The following is a 22,901-nucleotide window of genomic DNA, read 5'->3' as shown; positions in this document are numbered from 1 at the left end:
TTTATTCCACCTAGTAAGCCAATATCACCAGATAGTTTTCAAGGAAATATTCTGGAAGCTTGCAAAAGTATTATTATGAAACAGAAAGAACAAAGGCATTGGAATATAAAATACAGAGCTCTGTAGTTTCCTTTTAAGGCAAAATCTTTCTACGAACTTTAGTTTTCTTTTAGTAAAATTTTATTTATTAGAATTTTTTTTTTTTGCCACACCATGTGGCATGCAGGATCTTAGTTCCCCAACTAGGGATCAAACTCATGCACCCTGCACTAGGAGCACAGACTCTTAACTACTGGACTGCCAGGGAAATCCCTAGTTTTCTATTAGGTAAAAAGAAGAAAAGTTCAATTCTTTTTATGATAAAAAAGATATTTTATGTAAAGAGCTCAGTTCGGGTATTGGATACCCAATATTATAAGGTAAACCTATATTAAAGAAAGTAATAAAAATGTTTATCTCTGCTAATGCTAATAACACCACTACCAGATATATATATATATATACACACACACACGTATATGTATTACATATATATGTCATATATGTGCATGATATATATATCTCAACTTCAGAATAAAGCTTTAGATTGAGTATACATAAGATGAGGATTAAAAAAAAAGATGAAGATTCCATACCTATCTATGTACGTAAGAGAACAGTGAATGAGTTTTGCTGACTTGAGAACATACCTCATTATAGGATTGACAAAAGTGGGAAAATTAAATAAAGAGCATGCTTTACTTAGGTCTCAAGTTCCAATCTGAATAAATACTTCAGATATGGATCAAGTACAGCTTTCTCTTGGAAATGAAACAAAAGATACATTAGGGCTTTTATTTTTTGCAAGCTATATTTAGTATTCAAAACTAAGATAGGGTCACCAATAGCAAAATCATAGAATGTGAACAGTCTTCTAAAATCAGAACAGTAATTCCAGAAATCTCATTACCCTGCAGTAGACTGCTGTAGGGGATCGGTAACATCAGTGTGCAAAAAAACCCAAAGAAATGTTTAAAAACACATTGACATGTAGCTTGAAATGATACAACTAGCACCTGGAAATTGAAGCAGGTAATACAATTTTTCATCAGTATAAGATGTGTTGGCTGTGGAAATAGTACAACAAATGCAATTTGCTAGTAGGAAAATTTGGGTGTTTGGGGAAAACTGTATTATTATCATAAGTGCCAATTTGAGACTTTCAAAGGGGTTTATGAACATGAAATTTTTAACATTGTGCTTATAGCATATGAGATAATGTTTAAATCAAAATGTAAAGTTTTATCAAACATTAGGTGATCCTAAATTCTAAAACAATAACTAATACATTAAATTAAGACAATGGAAACAAGAATTTTGTCATGTGAATAATTTTCTACAATGTTGCATTTTAATTAATCCTTTTAAAATTATATTACAGATTATTTCTGAATCTATCTTATTGTAGTAGTTAAAAGCAGTGTATCAATAATATGTTATTCACCACCTGAAGTAAGAAATTATAGTATGGAAATTGTTAATAATAATCTATTATAGTTGTGTGGCACTGCACAGTTTTTTAAGCATTTTAATTTATTCATGTCATAGTGAGAAAGGACAAGTACCTCTCCCTGGTTTGTGCAAGAGTAGTTATTCTGTGCTCAAGATTATCCAGTGAATGACAGTAACTCCGGATTAGCCTTATGTTTTCTCACTCCTGTTTCTCATTACTCTTTCTCTCTTATTCTGTCCTATATTTATTTCAAAATAGTTATAATTGCAAATATTTATAAAAATCCACAGGCTAAATGAGTTTAATCATATTGGTTTACCTGATTTCTGTACACTTATGTAACATTTATATTTTACAAATGGTTTTAAGAAACTTGATAAAATCACATTAATTTGACATGAACATACATATATGATATTAAACTAAACAGCTAAATTTTATATCCACCATGGGAAAATTTAGTAATTCTGCACTAATATCTTAAATTATTTGATTCTACTTAAATACTTTCCACCTGGATATTTAGTTTATTATCTTCAATTGTTATAATTTTTTCTACAGGAAAAAATTAAGAGAATACAACAAATCAGAATGGAAAAAGAGCTTCGAGCCCAGCAAATTCTAGAGGTAGAATTCTTAAATGTGATATGATTAAAGTAAATATAGTCACATATTTTAAAGTCTGAAAAATTGAAAATCTTACCTGTGTAGTCTCTCACTCTTACAGTATGTCCATCAGAAATTCTTTTCAAACATGATGCATAGAGTAAGACCTTATTTAGCAAACTCATCTTATCCTAATAACCCGGGAAATAAGACAAAAGGAAAAACTTCTGAACAACCAGTATAGGTGTCATAAAGTTCATGGCTCAAAGTCATGTTCTTTACTTCTAGAAAAGTCCTTCGGACTAATAGGTATTTACTTTTAATTTAGAAATAAAACATTGCAAAAGTGAAAGTAAATTTTAGATATAGGAATAGTTTAACTAGCTGGTTTTTCTGGTTTCTAATACACCTTGCTTCCCTGGAAGCTGATGGAATAGGACTAGAGGACATATATTGGAATCAGTAAGGTAATAGCCACAAGATAGCAGGGAAAAATACAGAAAAACTCCAACCAGCATATATAGGGATTCAAAAGCCTAACAAGATTGTCTGTAATCTTTTAGTTGACTAGCAAGCAGTTTTCAACACCTTATTAATAACTGAAAGGTATTACTCTGTTGAACTGTACAGTATAATAACTGGTGTTCAGAATAATTGCCCCAAGTCATCAAGAAAAAGTCAAGTTATATTTAGTATGCTGTGTCTAAATAGTATATATCTCAATTATTTCCATCCAAAATCGTGAAAATAAATAAATATTCAGGGTTGAACATTGGTGTAGCCTCCCAGCTAGGCTTCCCTTTTGGCTTATCCTCATGCAGTGCGGGAGACCTGGGTTGGATCCCTGGGTTGGGAAGATCCCCTGGAGGAGGGCATGGCAACCCACTCCAGTGTTCTTGCCTGGAGAATCCTCATGGACAGAGCCTGGTGGGCTATAGTCTGTGAGGTCGCAAAGAGTCAGACAAAACTGAGCAGCTGATCAGAGCACAACCTCCCAGCTATTCAGGAAACTATTGCTATATAGATGATTTATTCCCTGAGGGTGTCAAATAGATGAAGCTTTCTTTTGTATGATTTTTCCTTCTGGAAATGTATACATATTTCCTAACCCATTTTAAATAAATTTTAAAAATCCAAATAAAAGTACTAATATCTTAGAGTAAATTAATAACTACTGAATAATTATGAAACTACTAGATAGTTAATGACTTTAGGATTTTGAAGCTCAGATTTGGCATCATGGTCTTGATATTCAAAATGTACTTCAAGAAAGATTATAAGTTTCCATTCTGTCTTTCTTGAAAACCTTGAATTTAATCACAATAAACAACTAGAGAAAAATAGCTTATATTTACTGTTTAAAATCTACCCCGTCTTCCTAATTTTTTACAGTGATCATGTTTTACTTTTAAAAATCAGAAAAAAGCAAATATTATATAAAAAACTTTTTTTCTGTGATTGTTTTAATGTAAAATAAACAATTATTTCAGACTTTCAGTAGAATTGAAAAAATCAAGAAAAGCTGACATTCTTAAAAATTTTAAGAATTTTTTACATCTTAATGCTAATCTTTACATTAGAAATGAAAATTAGTTTGTAAATATAATATTAACTGTGAGAAAATCTGTAATTGTCTACATATATGTCACGTGTTGTTTTCTATCTTGTGAGTCATGTAGCTCCATGTTCAAGTCATAGATTATTTTCAGGTTGCAGTGGTACCGTTGTATGACTTTGAGACCTGTTTTCCATGCACAGGCAAAAAAGAAAAAGAAGGAAGAAGCAGCAAATGCCAAATTATTGGAGGCCGAGAAACGAATAAAGGTTAGTTTAGATGAGAATCTGTTTTCATTTTTTAAGAATAAAAATTATATGGTATTATATTAGTATCAATTATCACCGACTCAAAGGACATGAGTTTGGGTAAACTCTGGGAGTTGGTAATGGACAGGGAGGCCTGGCATGCTGTGGTTCGTGAGGTCGCAAAGAGTAGGACACGATTGAGCGACTGAACTGAACTGATACTAGTATCAGTTATATTAAAAATAGCCCTCCTCAAAATGACTAGCTGAAAAAAATGTTGAGCACAGATAAAACGTGCATAATGTGTGTTTTTAGTGTATATATATTGTATATATATTTTTATATATTATTATACAGGTTCTGTTTGATACTTTGAGCTCCTTAAATAGCAGATATCAAATCAGAAATATAAACTATCACATAATACATGTATATAGTTTTAATGGATAAGATCTCCCCAGAGCTAGTTATGTTCCAAATTCAGTTCTCTCCTTAGATTATAATTTTCTCTTTGTTAATGTCTAGCAACTGTTTTTAGCTATTAAAAAGTGAAAAGCCTGCCAAAACCAAAACTTAACTTTATCAGCTATAACTTACCAATACTAAAATTAGCCATTGCTATTTACTGTAACTTCATATGTTTTGGTTTTGATTTTCTGGCATGAAGCATGAAAGAAGTTGGACCCTCATGCCCCTTCTAACCACTGCCCCCCGCCCCTGCATATACACATTCCATCTCTTATCTTCTACTTTTTCTGATAATTGTTTACTGAAATTGAGCAGCCACGTGGGCCTAACAGTTCAAGAAATAGCCACTACTTTTCTCCACACCCTCTCCAGCATTTATTGCTTGTAGACTTTTGGATAGCAGCCATCCTGACTGGCATAGCCTCCAACTAATAAAAATAAAAAAATAAAAATAAAAAAAATAAAAACTAAAAAAAAAAAAAGAAATAGCCACTACTATTACATCCTATTACACGATGGTGTGATCACTCACCCAGAGCCAAACATCCTGGAATGTGAAGTCAAGTCAGCCTTAGGAAGCATCACTATGAACAAAGCTAGTGGAGGTGATGGAATTCCAGTCAGGCTATTTCAAATCCTAAAAGATGATGCTGTGAAAGTGGTACACTCAATATGCCAGCAAATTTGGAAAACTCAGCTGTGGCCACAGGACTGGAAAAGGTCAGTTTTCATTACAGTCCCTAAGAAAGGCAACGCCAAGAGTGCTCAAACTACTGCACAATTGTACTCATCTCACACGCTAGTAAAGTAATGCTCAAAATTCTCCAAGCAAGGCTTCAACAATATGTGAACCGTGAACTTCCAGATGTTCAAGCCGGTTTTAGAGAAGGCAGAGGAACCAGAGATCAAATTGCCAATATCTGCTAGATCATAGAAAAAGCCAGAGTTTCAGTAAAACATCTACTTCTGCTTTATTGACAATACCAAAACCTTTGACTATGTGGATCACAACAAACTATAGAAAATTCATCAAGAGATGGGAATACCAGACCACCTGACCTGCCTCTTGAGAAATCTGTATGCAGGTCAGGAAGGAACAGTTAGAACTGGACACAGAACAACATACTGGTTCCATAGGAAAAGAAATACATCAAGTCTGTATGTTGTCACCCTGCTTATTTAACTTATATGCAGAGTATATCATGAGAAACGCCAGGCTGGATGAAGCACAAGCTGGAATCAAGATTTCTGGGAGAAATATCAATAACCTCAGACATGCAGATGACACCACCCTTATGGCAGAAAGCAAAAAATAACCTTAAAAGCCTCTTGATGAAAGTGAAAGAGAAGAGAGAAAAAGTTGGCTTAAAATTCAACATTCAGAAAACTAAGATCATGGCATCCAGTCCCATCACTTCATGGCAAATAGATGGGGAAACAATGGAAACAGTGGCATATTTTATTTTCTTGGGCTCCAAAATCACTGCAGATGGTGACTGCAGCCATGAAATTAAAAGACACTTACTCCTTCAAAGGAAAGTTATGACAAACCTAGACAGCATATTAAAAAGCAGAGACATTACTTTGCCAACAAAGGTCCATCTAGTCAAGGCTATGGTATTTCCAGTAGTCATGTATGGATGTGAGGGTTAAACTATAAAGAGAGCTGAGTGCTGAAGGACTGATGCTTTTGAACTGTGATGTTGAAGAAGACTCTTGAGAGTCCCTTGGACTGCAAGGAGATCCAGCCAGTCCATCCTAAAGGAGATCAGTCCTGAGTGTTCATTGGACGGACTGATGTTGAAGCTAAAATTTCATTACTTTGGCCACCTGATACGAAGAGCTGACTCATTTGAAAAGACCCTGATGCTGGGAAAGATTGAAGGCAAGAGAAGAACAGGACGACAGAGGATGAGATGATTGGATGACATTACTGACTCAGTGGACATGAGTTTGGGTAAACTCCGGGCGTTGGTGATGGACAGGAAGGCCTGGCATGCTGCAGTTAATGGGGTCACAAAGAGTCAGACACGACTGAGCGACTGAACTGAACTGAACTGAACTGAACTGATTACATCTTATAAAGCTAGGGAACCAGTTGTCACCTTTTCTACATTACTTTGTTCTTTAGGTTCCTCCTCCTTTTCATAACTGCCCTTCATATTAATTTCATTCATATTTTAACTTCATGAAATACTCATGTAGTGAGATTCACAGAATTACGTGCATTAAGCTCTACCCTTTTGAAATAATGCCCTCAATTGTAGGTGGACATAAAAATCTCAAATTTATCCCTTTGTCTGTTGTCACTCTCATTTCTGTACAGTGTGTAGAAATGACATAGATCCTGTTAGTCATTGAGATTTTAGGAATTTATATTCAGTGTGGAGAGAGTTTTAATCAGCTAGACATGAAGGTTGTTTATTATGTTTTTTTTTTAAGTGCCATTTGTATGTGATATACTCTGTCCATCTAGCTAGTCAGTTCTGTGAACATGCCATTGAAGTGTGCTGTTAAGTCAGATGTTTGCTCTTATCATATAGTTTTTATACATTAGGTAACCATATGAAGTTGCCACTTTATAAGTAAAAAAAAAATTGGATATTTGAAATTTCATGTGGTTCAACCTAATAGAAGACTGTAGAATCTCAGAAAAGGAGCTTTTAATATTTGCAGCATGTTCTAAATTGTTCCTAAAAATCATATATTAAAAGTTTCTTATTTTTAAGGAAAAAGAAATGAGAAGACAGCAAGCTGTTCTTCTAAAGCATCAGGTCTGTATACACACAGTTATACAAATTTTGAAATGTACATTTTATAATTTTTCTTAAATCTATTTTTTGAAAAATCTTCAAAATTTTTTCTTAAAAATTTCTAATGTAATTCCTGCTTAAATTCCTTGCTTTGGTATTGGTGTCTTTTGGGGGGTTAAAAATTGGTTTCATGACTCTGTGATTTCTATTTCATAATGTTGTGCCAACTCTTTCTACCAGGAGTTGGAGAGGCATAGACTAGATATGGTATGGGTATGTTTATTTTTGTACATCTAACACCGCATTGTGATTTGGTTGTGATATGGTTGTCATAGCAATGCATAAAGTGTAGCACTGGCTGCTGTCATATTACATACTGCTGCATGGCTTACAGCACAGTGCATTGCATACATCTGCTGTCTGTCTATAAAAGAAACATGGGATGTGTCCAAGATTGGTAATGGAATCATGCAAGCCTTAAAGAGGCTGCTGTCTAAAAGTTTACATTACTGATGTCACAGTGAACGTTCGATCACTATACAATTAGATACAATTATGACCCATATTCTCCCATCATTCTAGATGCAAAACTGCCATTGAATACAATGGGAATTTTGGGTTAGTTTGATGAGAGAATATGAAATATATTCTGGTTTTATGGACAAATTTTAGAAATTTTTAGAAATATCCCTTTGGGTGAACCACATATATTTAAACAAAAAGATCTGTTTCAACATTATACCTATGTGATTTTTTTTTTTAATTAAAGGAGACTATCAAAGTAAGCTAGTGCTTACTTTATTTTCATACTATGCCTTTTAGATTTAACTTGTGAGCCCATGGTGCAGCTTTAGTGGCTTTCAATACTGCATCAAGGGACAGACATCAGTAAACAGGAATATCGCATTTCATTGATGGTGTTATATGAACCATGACTAGTTTAAATTGGTATAAAAACTTTAAAAAAAAACTTTCTAATTTGTCGGTGGATTATTGGATTTATAAAATGATAGTGTATTTGAATAAAAGTAATTCTAAAACCATGAAGTAAAAGTGATTTTAAAGCAATTTCTGCCTGATCTAAATAAAAATTTAAGAATACAACCTTCAGTTTAATTGGCTATAGTACATATTTGTGGTTTTTCTAATAGCAGATGTAAGGTAACTGACCTGTTCCAGCCAACCATTATGCTTTTTGTTCTGCCAGCTTTTGAAGGAGCATCACAACTGACCATAAGTAAATCTTGTATGCTTCTGTTTACACTGTCTCCATGTTCATTGCTTTACCTTTTTGCTTTTGATTGTTCTTGTATTTGCTTTCTAAACCTGAACTAAAACATGCACAGACTGGCCATTCTTGTCTTATATTTAGTATTTACTGTGACTTGTCTATAAATGCTAAACATGCTATACGGAGTTTTTTGTTTTGTTTTGTTTTTCCATTTGAAGATCAAACTATTAACTATGATTGAGTTATATTCCTAATTTTATCTGGCTTAATAGGAACGAGAGAGAAGGCGACAACATATGATGCTTATGAAAGCTATGGAAGCTCGTAAAAAGGCAGAAGTAAGTATATATTTCTAGAAAAATATTATCTTGCCATAAATTAATATTTTTCTTAAATGTTGACTCTTTTAAATATAATTGTTTTGGAGTATGGGTTTGTCATGGTTTACTGATTTTCATAAGCAAACCAAAGGTTAGAGATGGTAACTGAGTGTTAGAACATAAAAGAATGTAGGAAGGGTTCCAATGTATGAGTTAATTTTCTTGGCTGAGATTTTAATTACCTTTTTTCAATACAGTGAATGGCATTCATTTGGATCAAAGTAGGGGGAGCCTGGTGGGCTGCCGTCTATGGGGTTGCGCAGAGTCGGACATGACTGAAGCAACTTAGCATGCATGCATGCATTGGAGAAGGAAATGGCAACCCACTCCAATATTCTTGCCTGGAAAATCCTGTGGACAGAGGAGCCTGGTGGGCTGCTGTCCATGGGGTCACACAGAGTTGGACATGACTGAAGCAACTTAGCATGCATACATGCATTGGAGAAGGAAATGGCAACCCACTCCAGTATTCTTGCCTGGAGAATCCCAGGGACAGAGGAGCCTGGTGGGCTGCCATCTATGGGGTCGCAAAGAGTCAGACACGACTGAAGCAACTTAGCAGCAGCAGCTATTTCTTACTGTGACCAGAGTTTCACAAAATTTATGTTACACATGCCTAGACAAGTTCTATATGTCCTCATTCAAACATCAGTCAGTCATGGACTTTTGCCCTCAAAATTATTCTTTAACATTCTATGTATAAAATTAGGCCTGGGTACTATCCTTGAAATAAGACTTTTACCATTTAATTCAGAACAAGAAAATTATTGAAATGTCAAAATGAGCTTATATGGATTTTAAAAGAAATCAGTTAAAGGTTAAAAAATGTTACAAAGGGATGCATTATAACAGTTGAATAGAGGAATGGCCGTAATAGCCAGGCTTCCCAGTTGGCTCAGCGGTAAAGTATCCACCTACAGGAAAGGCAGGTTTGATCCCTGGGTCAGGAAGATCCCCTGGAAAAGGAAATGGCAACCCAGTCCAGTATTCTTGCCTGGAAAATCCCATTGCCGAGGAGCCTAGTGGGCTACAGTCCATGAGGTCACAAAAGAGTTAGACACAACTTAGCGACTAAACAATATTATAACCAGGGCTTTGAAGTAACAGAGACTCAGATACACATGCTAACTCTAAACCAACTTGCTTTAGCTCTTCACGTTCTTTCTTTTTTAAAACTGATATAATGATTCTTGTATCTCCTATGATTATAAGATTAACTGGGATAAGCATTTAATAAATAATAATTAATGAAAATCAGACAGTTTGGTCTAGAAGTTGAGAGCCCTATATTCCAGATTTTGCATCTCAGCTCTGGCTTAAACTATATATTTTTGATATAAAGACACAGTATATGTATTGTTTAGGAACTTGGACATTGTAACCAATGATTGGGATTTGAATTCTTGTTTCAATACATTTCAGCTATATGACCTTGGGCACGTTATTTAACCTCTCTGTGATTCAATTTTTTTGCCTTTAAAATGGAGATGACACTACTTCCTATTTCATCAGGTTTATAGTTATGATTAAATGGGTGTGTGTCTAGATGAGTGTAAGTGTAAAGTTCTTGGAACAGTGCCTGGTACCACATAGTGCCTACTTATTATGATAAGTTACTTATTACTATACAGGTGGTTTTTTCCTTACATGTTAATTATCCAGGGCCACTGACACCCTCTACATCTAACATCATAACATGGATTTATAACTATAATCTCTGAAAAATGATAGACAGTGAAAGAGAGAGGTAATGGATTCCAGGAATGGGCATGAAATGTGAACTCTGTTGCCTTCTGAACACAATGGTGTGAAGAGTAGGGAAGGGGATTAATTAAAATCCTGAGAGCTCAACCTAATTTTCTCCTATCTGAAGAGATGGGAACTAAGGGAGTAACTCAGGGAAAAGGCCTGGAAAATTCCTCAAGAGACAAGTTCTTCCCTGGCAAGTATTCTTTTTACCAGAAGGACTAAGAAAAATTAGGGCTTGTCATTCTGATTTTTCTTGTTGGAGAAGAAAGGTTAAAGAAAGGCAGAGCATTACCTCCAGATATATGGGATTTAGTACAAGAGGACATCCAAAGATAAGATCATCCAAGTGGAAAAAAAAAAATCATCCAAGGGAAACAATGCTCAGGTTAAGAGACACCCAGAAGACCCAAAAGTCTTGGTTTCCCATATTTGCTTCTGTACCTGAGAAGAGAGTAAAGAAAGCTGCTGAAGAGAGGTGAGTAAGATCTGCATTGAGTAGAAGGTAGCAGCCACAGGATCAATGAAGATAGTTAAGATGAAACCTTCTAAGAATCCCTCAAGAACCAAGAGCACTTTTCATGGGAAAAGAATATTCCCTTGACTAGATAGAGTGAAATCAGGTACAGTGCTTCCAATAAAACTTGGAAAGGGATATGAAGAACCAGGTACGGCTCTCCCTCTTCTAGCTACCTTCCTTCTCAGAAAAAATAAATATTCATAGCATACAAAATGACTCACTCTTCAATTTAAAGTACTTATGAATATGAAAACAATTATCAGATAAAGTGAGAAGAAACTAAAGAAAGATTAAACCACCTGTATTGGAGCAATACAAGTTCTTGATTGGGCTGCCCATATCAAGCATGAGTAACTGGGAAAGAAATGTCAAGAAAACCATGCCAAAATATTAAATATTAAACCAAAGACTGTGTGTGTGTGTGCACATGTACATATATACATAAAGTAATAGCTTAAAGCATAATAACCTAAAGGAACTTGCTTTCTCTGCTTTCATTCTTGCTTTTCTCAGTTCTCGCTATGCATTCTCCACAGAGCAACCTAAGTGATCTTTTCAGAATATAAAACAGATTATATCTTAACACGAACCAGTGGCTTCTTATTATAGTTGTAAAAAGTCCACCATACAGTTTGTACGTGATATAGTATATTCCATCCATTTTTACCTTTTTATTAATCCTAAACAAAGGATCTTTCCTATTTGATGTTCTTCCACCAAATATAGTCACAGATCAAATTTTAACTTATCAGAGAGGCCTTCCCAGAACACTTAATTTTGCCTTTTCTTACACTTAACCTCTAGAACTCCATACCATTATTTTATTTATTTTATGCTTGTTTATAGTTTATCTCCTCCCAGATTGTAAAATCTATGAGGACAGGAATCTTGTGTACCATTGTATCATAAGTGTTGTGATTAGAGCCAGCTATATAGTGGTGCTTAGAAAATTGTTGTTGAATAAATGAATGAGGTGAAATGAAAGTGACAGTTAAAGTACTAAGAAAACAAGTTGAGGATGAAGCAAAATCATTAAAGAAAGAGTGTATTATATGTTTCTGTCTATATAATTTTCTTTATGTAATAAAAAATTACTTTATTCTCAGTGATTTTTTAAGAGTATACACTTAAGGAATTATTATTTAAAATAATACAATAACATGTCATAAATAATCCTTATCAGAATGTTTGAGAGAATCCCACAGGTAAAACTTCTTAAGATGTTAATTATTCTCTGATTACTATGAACAGGTGAACAGGATGAGGTAATTTTACCATTTTACGAGTTATTCAGATTGTTTTGGCCACACAATGCAGCATTCAGGATCCTTGTTCCCAAACTGGGAACTGAATCCTCACCCCCTGCATTGGTAGCACAGAGTTTGAACCACTGAACTACCATGGAAGTCCTCGGTTACTCAGATTTTAAATTGTATTCCACGTACTTTGACCACCTCATGCGAAGAGTTGACTCATTGGGAAAGACCCTGATGCTGGGAGGGATTGGGGGCAGGAGGAGAAGGGGGCGACAGAGGATGAGATGGCTGGATGGCATCACCGACTCGATGGGCATGAGTTTGAGTAAACTCCAGGAGTTTGTGATGGACAGGGAGGCCTGGCATGCTGCGATTCATGGGGTCGCAAAGAGTTGGACACGACTTGAGGGACTGAACTGAACTGAACTGAACTGAATGATACCTATAGATTTTAGAAATCAACTAAGTATTTTTAAAAATTTCTTAAAATACTATTATGTACACAGCATTCAATTAGATGCTGCAGGAAAAGCAAAGATAAGGATACTTTTTATCATATCAGAGAGATAAAACTTTACAGTATAAGCAGTGACTAGGTGTATGTTTGTACTGATAATCCAAAGTTTCACCATATCTTTTATATAAACTTACCCCTTGGTGTGAATTTATATAAATTCACCTCTTGGTGAATATTAACAAATTATTACTAAATGTACTTATTCATTTCTTCATTATTGCTTAACATTCCCAAGGTGTGACTGGTGTCATGCCAATAATGGGCATATCTTGGCTTAATATTCTGCATCTTATTACCTCCTAATGGCTCAATTACATTTTTTCTTTTACTGACTGTTAAAAGAACAAATTTTACTGTAAGTTAAAGCCATATAATACTTAGGCAGGGCCAACTCAAAATTCTGAAATTACCTAGTGTAACCTTTAATTCTAAACTTTAATACTTTTAGAAGTTAATTATTAAGTTGTAAAGAAAAAATAAGATGTTATAGGTGATCTTTAAAAAATTGAGGTTAAAAAGCTAATTGCTTTCACCTTGTTAATCAGAAATCTCCTATAACATCTGAATTTTTTCCAAGAAACTCCTCATAGTGATCAAAGTAAAAATGTAACACAAGCACCATTTTCATGTTTCTTTGTGTACACTACACTGATCTTATTTTTTGATTTAGTATTAATATATTTTTCACTAAAAATATCCCAAATTTACTAGTCCCCTAACTTAGAAATGTAATTTCTATAGTTTTTCCTTTAATTAGGAATAAGGAATAATTAATAAGAATATACAGACATATAAATTACCTTGTTTTTCTTATATTAATTTTAATATATTATCATAGTTCATAAATATTTTTATAACAACATAAGAAAGAATAATTTTTAGCCTTGTGAAGGTTTATATGCTAATGTAACTCAAGTCTTATGAAATATATGTGCTTTAATTATTACTAGCCATTGGAAACTCAAGTTGGTTTCAGCAGTGTGACAAAGTAGCTCAAAATCTATTGTTTTCATTTATAAAAACTTCAAACTATGTCAATCACAAATTTATGAACACTTTACTCATATTATCTGAATAATCACCAGAGGAATCTTAAGAGTCTTTTGTATATCTCCCCAAGGATCAATAAACTCAAAAGGTAGTTAAACATGCATCTATTACAGAATAACTATGTCAGCACTTTAGGCAACAAAGCCATGAAAACAGAAGAGAGTAGTTCAGGTTTCAGAAGTCATCTAATAATTTGAATGCAGAAAAAATGTATAACCCCTCAAGTCATGAGAATATTTTTATAATCCTATATTTATACTAATCATTACTTAGTGAAAAATAAAGTAGAATTGCCCGTGTACATACTGTTGTTTACACAAACCCATTTTTCTGTTGAAGATGTGTGTATTTATATGACATACTTCTGTATTGTACTTTATATAATCTACTTAATTTCAATTTTAAAATTCAGTTACCTTTATTTTTTTTTCAGCAGAAGAAGATTTATTTCTCTTATAACCACATTCTTATAGAACCACGTAAGACAGTTCATACAGAGATCATGATTTAGGAAGGTCTTCCTCAGTCTGAATCTTTAGATCAGCAGAGACAAAAGTATAGCCCTCAAGACCATATCACTCTGTCATAGGCAATAGGATCTGTCCTGTTAGATTTGATTGTACTTTTTCTTTTTTTCAGGTACATCTTTTTTTTTTTTTTTTGCTGCATTAGGTGTTAGTTGTGACACGTGGGATCTTTCTTGTGTCATGTGGAATCTTCCCTTGTGCCACTCGGCCTCTCTAGTTGTGTAGCATAGGCTCAGTAGCTGTGGCGCACATGCTTATTTGCCCACTGGCATGTGGGATTTCAGTTCCTGGACCAGAGATTGACCCACATCCTCTGCATTGCAAGGCAGATTCTTTACCACTAGGCCACCAGGGACGTCCCCTCAGGTACATCTTAAATTTCAAAAATTTAGAAACTATTATCCTTCATCATTGATTTTTGTCTCTTTCCACACAGTCAAAGGCTTTGGCATAATCAATAAAGCAGAAATAGATGTATTTCTGAAACTCTCTTGCTTTTTCGATGATCCAGTGGATGTTGGCAATTTGATCTCTGGTTCCTCTGCCTTTTCTAAAACCAGCTTCAACATCTGGAGGTTCACGGTTCACATATCGCTGAAGCCTAGCTGGGAGAATTTTGAGCATTACTTTACTAGCGTGTGAGATGAGTGCAATGTGCAGTAGTTTGCTCATTCTTTGGCATTGCGTTTATTTGGGATTGGAAGCCTTCGACTGTGTGGATCACAATAAACTGTGGAAAATTCTGAAGGAGATGGGAATACCAGACCACCTGACCTGCCTCTCGAGAAACCTGTATACAGGTCAGGAAGCAACAAGTTAGAACTGGACATGGAACAAGAGATTGGTTCCAAATAGAAAAGGAGTACATCAAGGCTGTATATTGTCACCCAGCTTATTTAACTTATATGCAGAGTACATATTGAGAAACGCTGGACTGGAGGAAGCATAAGCTGGAATCAAGATTGCTGGGAGAAATATCAATAACCTCAGACATGCAGATGACACCACCCTTATGGCAGAAAGCAAAAAAAGACTTAAAAGCCTCTTGATGAAACTGAAAGAGGAGAGAGAAAAAGTTGGCTTAAAGCTCAACATTCAGAAAACTAAGATCATGGCATCCGGTCCCATCACTTCATGACAAATAGATGGGGAAACAGTGTAAACAGTGGCTTACTTTATTTTGGGGGGTACCAAAATCACTGCAGATGGTGACTGCAGCCATGAAATTAAAAGACGCTTACTCCTTGGAAGGATAGTTATGACCAACCTAGACAGCATATTAAAAAGCAGGTGTTACTTTGCCAACAAAGGTCCATCTAGTCAGGGCTATGGTTTTTCCAGTAGTCATGTATGGATGTGATAGTGGACTATAAAGAAAGCTGAGCACTGAAGGATTTATGCTTTTGAACTGTGGTGTTGGAGAAGTCTCTTGAGAGTCCCTTGGACTGCAAGGAGATCCAGCCAGTCCATCCTAAAGAAGATCAGTCCTGAGTGTTCACTGGAAGGACTGATGTTGAAGCTGAAACTCCAGTACTTTGGGCACCTGATGTGAAGAGCTGACTCATTTGAAAAGACCCTGAGGACACGAGGAGAAGGGGACAACAGAGGATGAGATGGTTAGATGACATCACTAACTCAATGGACATGGGTTTGGGTAGACTCAGGCAGTTGGTGATGGACAGGGAGGCCTGGCGTGCTGCGGTTCATCGGGTTGCAAAGAGTCAGACACGACTGAGCGACTGTACTGAACTGAACTGATTCATCTTGCGCCTTTGGAACACCAAGAAAAGAACTATAAGCTGTGATAATATTTCTTGTAGGAGATTATAATATAACAGCCTCATGGTTACTTTGTAATATTACCTGGAAGTCAAAAAGCAAAGTTTCTTTCAATGTACCAATTTCTTAAGTTTGACTAAAAGTCTGTGATTTTTTTTAAATTTTATTTTTATTTTTATTGGAAGCTAATTACTTTACAATATCATGGTGGTTTTTGACATACATTCACATTAATCAGCCATAGGTGTACATGTGTTCCCCATACTGACCCTCCCTCCCACCTCCCTCCCCATCCCATCTCTCAGGGTCATCCCACTGCACCAGCCCTGAGCACCCTGTCTCATGCATCGAACCTGGACTGGCGATCTATTTCACATATGATGATATACATGTTTCAATGCTATTCTCTCAAATCATCCTGCCCTCACCTTCTCCCACAGAGTCCAACAGTCTGTTCTTTACTTCTGTGTCTCTTTTGCTGTCTCACATATAGGGTCATCATTACCGTCTTTCTAAATTCCGTATATATGCATTAATATACTGTATTGGTGTTTTTCTTTCTGACTTACTTCACTCTGGAAATAGGCTCCAGTTTCATCCACCTCATTAGAACTGATTCAAATGCATTCTTTTTAATAGATGAATAATATTCCATTGTGTATATGTACCACAGCTTTCTTATCTATTTGTCTGCCGATGGACATCTAGGTTGCTTCCATGTCCTGGCTATTATAAACAGTGCTGTGATGAGCATTGGGGTAGACATGTCTCTTTCAGTTCTGGTTTCCTCAATGTGTATGCCCAGCAGTGGGATTGCCGGGTCATATGGCAGTTCTATTTCCAACTTTTTAAGGAATCTCCACACTGTTCTCCATAGTGGCTGTACTAGTTTGCATTCCCACCAACAGTGTAAGAGGGTTCCTTTTTCTCTGCACCCTCTCCAGCATTTATTGTTTGTAGACTTTTTGATAGCAGCCATTATGAACAGCATGAGATGGTACCTCATTGTGGTTTTTATTTGCATTTCTCTGATAATGAGTGATGTTGTGCATCTTTTCATGTGTTTGTTAGCCATCTGTATGTCTTCTTTGAAGCAATGTCTGTTTAGTTCTTTGGCCCATTTTTTGATTGGGTCGCTTATTTTTCTGGAATTGAGCTGCAGGAGCTGCTTGTATATTTTTGAGATTAATTCTTTGTCAGTTGCTTCATTTCCTATTATTTTCTCCCATTATGAAGGCTCTTTTCACCTTGCTTATAATTTCCTTCGTTGTGCAAAAGCTTTTAAGTTTAATTAGGTCCTATTTGTTTCTTTTTGCTTTTATTTCCATTTCTCTGGGAGGTGGGTCATAGAAGATCCTGCTGTGATTTATGTCAGAGAGTGTTTTGCCTATGTGTTCCTCTAGGAGTTTTATGGGTTTTGGTCTTACATTTAGATCTTTAATCCATTTTGAGTTTATTTTTGTGTATGATGTTAGAAAGTGTTCTGGTTTCATTCCTTTACAAGTGATTGACCAGTTTTGCCAGCACCACTTGTTAAAGAGGTTGTCTTTTCTCCATTGTATGTTCTTGCCTCCTTTGTCAAAGATAAGGTGTCCATAGGTGCATGGACTTATCTCTGGGCTTTCTATTTTGTTCCATTGATCTGTGTTTCTGTCTTTGTGCCAGTACCATACTGTCTTGATGACTGTAGCTTTGTAGTATAGCCTGAAGTCAGGCAGGTTGATTCCTCCAGTTCCATTCTTCTTTCTCAAGATTGCTTTGGCTATTTGAGGGTTTTTGTAATTCCAAGCAAGTGAAATTATTTGTTCTAATTGTCTGAAAAACACCATTGGTAGCTTGATAGGGATTTCATTGAATCTATAGATTGTTTTGGGTAGTATACTCATTTTCACTATATTGATTCTTCCAATCCATGAACATGATATATTTCTCCACCTATTTGTGTCCTCTTTGATTCCTTTCATCAGTGTTTTATAGTTTTCTATATCTAGGTCTTTTGTTTCTTTAGGTAGATTTATTCCTATTTATTTATTCTTTTCGTTGCAATGGTGAATGGAATTGTTTCCTTAATTTCTCTTTCTTTTTTCTCATTGTTAGTGTATATGAATGCAAGGGATTTCTGTGTGTTAATTTTATACCCTGCAACTTTACTGTATTCATTGATTTGCTCTAGTAATTTTCTGGTGGAGTCTTTAGGGTTTTCTATGTAGATGACTGTTTGCATGTCATCTGCAAACAGTGAGAGTTTTACTTCTTCTTTTCCAATCTGGATTCCTTTTATTTCTTTTTCTGCTCTGATTGCTGTGGCCAACACTTCCAAAACTATGTTAAGTAGTAGTGGTGAGAGTGGGCATCCTTGTCTTGTTCCTGACTTCAGGGGAAATGCTTTCAGTTTTTCACCATTGAGGATAATGTTTTCTGTGGGTTTATCATATATGGCTTTTATTATGTTGAGGTATGTTCCTTCTATGCCTGCTTTCTGGAGGGTTTTTATTATAAATGGATATTGGATTTTGTCAAAGGCTTTCCATGCATCTATTGCAATAATCATATGGTTTTATCTTTTAATTTGTTAATGTGGTGTATCACATTGATTGATTTGCTAATATTGAAGAATCCTTGCATCCCTGGGATAAAACCCACTTGGTCATGATGTATGATCTTTTTAATATGTTGTTGGATTCTGTTTGCTAGAATTTTGTTAAGGATTTTTGCATCTATCTTCATCAGTGATATTGGCCTGTAGTTCTCTTTTTTTGTGGTATCTTTGTTCGGTTTTGGTATTAGGGTGATGGTGGCCTCATAGAATGAGTTTAAAAAAAAGAAGAATGAGTTTGGAAGTTTGTCTTCCTCTGAAATTTTCTGGAAGAGTTTGAGTAGGATAGGTGTTAGCGCTTCTCTGAATTTTTGGTAGAATTCAGCTGTGAAGCCATCTGGTCCTGGGCTTTTGTTTGTTGGAAGATTTCTGATTAGGATTTCGATTTCTGTGCTTGTGATGGGTCTGTTAAGATTTTCTATTTCTTCCTGGTTCAGTTTGGAAAGTTATACTTTTCTAAGAATTTGTCCTTTTCTTCCAAGCTGTCCATTTTATTGGCATATAGCTGCTGATAGTAGTCTCATATGATCCTTTGTATTTCTGTGTTGTCTGTTGTGATCTCTCCATTTTCATTTCTAATTTTATTGGTTTGATTCTTCTGCCTTTTTTCTTGATGAATCTGGCTAATGGCTTGTCTATTTTATTTATCTTCTTGAAGAACCAGCTTTTAGCTTTATTGATTTTTGCTATGGTCTCTTTTGTTTCTTTTGCATTTATTTCTGCCCTCATTTTTGTGATTTCATTCCTTCTACCCTCTTCCAACAACACAAGAGAAGCATCTACACATGGACATCACTAGATGGTCAACACCGAAATCAGATTGTTTATATTCTTTGCAGCCAAAGATGGAGAAGCTCTATACAGTCAGCAAAACAAGACTGGAAGCTGACTGTGGCTCAGATCATGAACTCCTTACTGACAAATTCAGACTTAAACTGAAGAAGGCAGGGATAACCACTAGACCATTCAGGTATGACCTAAATCAAATCCCTTATGAATATACAGTGGAAGTGAGAAATAGATTTAAGGGACTAGATCTGATAGACAGACAGCCTGATGGACTATGGACGGAGGTTTGTGACATTGTACAGGAGACAGGAATCAAGACCATCCCCATGGAAAAGAAATGCAAAAAGGCAAAATGGTTGTCTGAGGAGGCCTTACAAATAGCTGTGAAATGAAGAGAAGCTAAAAGCAAAGGAGAAAAGGAAAGATATTCCCATTTGAATGCAGAGTTCCAAAGAATATCCAGAAGAGATAAGAAAGCCTCCCGCAGCAATCAGTGCAAAGAAATAGAGGAAAACAACAGAAAGGGAAAGACTAGAGATCTCTTCAAGAAAATTAGAGATTCCAAGGGAACATTTCATGCAAAAATGGGCTCAATAAAGGACAGAAATGGTATGGACCTAAAAGAAGCAGAAGATATTAAGAAGAGGTGGCAAGAATACACAGAAGAATTGTACAAAAAAGATCTTCAAAACCCAAATAATCACAATGGTGTGATCACTGACCTATAGCCAGACATCCTGGAATGTGAAGTCAAGTGGGCCTTAGGAAGCATCACTACGAACAAAGCTAGTAGAGGTGATGGAATTCCAGTTGACCTATTTCAAATCCTGGAAGATGATGCTGTGAAAGTGCAGCTCTCAATATGCCAGCAAATTTGGAAAACTCAGCAGTGGCCACAGGAATGGAAAAGGTCAGTTTTCATTCCAATCCCTAAGAAAGGCAATCCCAAAGAATCCTCAAACTACCGCACAATTGCACTCATCTCACATGCTAGTAAAGTAATGCTAAAAATTCTCCAAGCCAGGCTTCAGCAATACGTGAACCGAGAACTTCCAGATGTTCAAGCTGGTTTTAGAAAAGGCAGAGGAACCAGAGATCAAATTGCCAGTATCTGCTAGATCATAGAAAAAGCCAGAGTTTCAGTAAAACATCTATTCTGCTTTATTGACTACGCCAAAGCCTTCGACTGTGTGGATCACAATAAACTGTGGAAAATTCTGAAGGAGATGGGAATACCAGACCTCCTGACCTGCCTCTCAAGAAACCTGTATGCAGGTCAGGAAGCAACAGTTAGAACTGGACATGGAACAAGAGACTGGTTCCAAATAGGAAAAGGAGTACGTCAAGGCTGTATATTGTCACCCTGATTATTTAACTTATATGCAGAATACATCATGAGAAACGCTGGTCTGGAAGATGCACAGGCTGGAATCAGGATTGCTGGGAGAAAGATCAATAACCTCAGATATGCAGATGACACCACCCTTATGGCAGAAAGTGAAGAGGAACTAAAAAGCCTCTTGATGAAAGTGAAAGAGGAGAGTGAAAAAGTTGGCTTAAAGCTCAACATTCAAAAAACTAACATCATGGCATCTGGTCCCATCACCTCATGGGAAATAGATGGGGAGGCAGTGGAAACAGTGTCTGACTTTATTTTTTGGGGGTCCAAAATCACTGCAGATGGTGATTGCAGCCATGAAATTAAAAGACGCTTACTCCTTGGAAGGAAAGTTATGACCAACCTAGACAGCATATTAAAAAGCAGAGACATTAATTTGCTATCAAAGGTCTGTCTGGTCAAGGCTATGGTTTTTTCAGTAGTCATGTATGGATGTGAGAGTTGGACTGAATAAAGCTGAGCACCGAAAAATTGATGCTTTTGAACTGTGGTGTTGGAGAAGATTCTTGAGAGTCCCTTGGACTGCAAGGAGATCCAACCAGGCCATCCTGAAGGAGATAAGTCCTGGGTGTTCATTGAAAGGACTGATGCTGAAGCTGAAACTCCAATACTTTGGCCACCTCATGCAAAGTGTTGACTTGTTGGAAAAGACCCTGAAGCTGGAAGGGATTGGGGGCAGGAGGAGAAGGGGACGACAGAGGATGAGATGGCTGGATGGCATCACCGACTCGATGGGCATGAGTTTGAGTAAACTCTAATGGTTTGGTGATGGAAAGGGAGGCCTGGCGTGCTGCTATTCATGGGGTCGCAAAGAGTCGGACACTACTGAGCGACTGAACTGAACTAAACTTCCTTCTACTAACCCTGGGGTTCTTCATTTCTTCCTTTTCTAGTTGCTTTAGGTGTAGAGTTAGGTTATTTATTTGATTTCTCCCCTGTTTCTTGAGGTAGGCTTTATTGCTATGAACCTTCCCCTTAGCACTGCTTTTACTGAGTGATAGTTGCTCAGTCATGCCTGACTCTTTGCAACCTCATGGACTGTAGCCTGCCAGGCTCCTCTGTTCTTGGAATTCTCCAGGCAAGATTACTCTGTGGGTTGCCATTTTACTGAATCCCATAGGTTTTGGGTTGTTTTGTTTTAATTTTCATTTGTTTCTATGCATATTTTGATTTCTTCTTGATTTCTTCTATGACTTGGTTATTCAGAAGTGTGTTGTTTAGCCTCCATATGTTTGTATTTTCCATAGTTTTTTTCCCTGTAATTAACATCTAATCTTACTGCATTGTGATCAGAAAAGATGCTTGAGATGATTACAATTTTTTTTTAATTTACCAAGGCTAGATTTATGGCCCAGGATGTGATCTATCCTGGAGAAGTTTCCTTGTGCACTTGAGAAAAAGGAGAAAGTCATTATTTTAGAGTGAAACCTGCTATAGATATCAATTAGGTCTAACTGGTCCTCTGTATCATTTAACGTTTGTGTTTCCTTGTTAATTTTCTGTTTAGTTGATCTATCCAATGGTGTGAGTGGGGTATTAAAGTCTCCCACTATTATTGTGTTATTGTTAATTTCCCCTTTCATATTTGTTAGTGTTTGCCTTACATATTGCTTTGCTCTTATGTTGGGTGCATATATATTTATAATTGTTATATCTTCTTCTTGAATTGATCCTTTGATCATTATATAGTGTCCTTCTTCGTCTCTTTTCATGGCCTTTATTTCAAAGTCTATTTTATTTGCTATGAGTATTGCTACTCCTGCTTTCTTTTGATCACCATTTGCATGAAATATCTTTTTCCAGCCCTTCACTTTCAGTCTGTATGTGTCCCTAGGTTTGATGTGGGTCTCTTGTAGACAGCATATGGGTCTTGTTTTTTAATCCATTCAGCCAGTCTTTGTCTTTTGGTTGGGGCATTCACCCCATTTACATTTAAGGTAATTATTGATAAGTATGATCCCATTGCCATTTACTTTGTTGTTTTAGGTT

At 36.0% G+C, this 22,901-nt stretch overlaps 1 protein-coding gene across 1 annotated transcript in view; it reads left to right on the top strand.

Moving 5' to 3' along the window:
- BAZ2B (bromodomain adjacent to zinc finger domain 2B) overlaps positions 1 to 22,901 on the top strand; it is a 318,837-nt gene that overhangs the window by 231,835 nt on the left and 64,101 nt on the right. Inside the window, 5 exon segments of the mRNA XM_065931616.1 lie at positions 2,054 to 2,119; positions 3,857 to 3,922; positions 7,099 to 7,143; positions 7,363 to 7,389; positions 8,626 to 8,691. Coding sequence (XP_065787688.1) covers positions 2,054 to 2,119; positions 3,857 to 3,922; positions 7,099 to 7,143; positions 7,363 to 7,389; positions 8,626 to 8,691 — 270 coding nt within the window.

This window comes from Muntiacus reevesi, chromosome 3 (genome assembly GCF_963930625.1).
Source record: "Muntiacus reevesi chromosome 3, mMunRee1.1, whole genome shotgun sequence".
NCBI lineage: Eukaryota > Metazoa > Chordata > Mammalia > Artiodactyla > Cervidae > Muntiacus > Muntiacus reevesi.
This window is presented reverse-complemented; position numbering and strand designations above follow the sequence as displayed.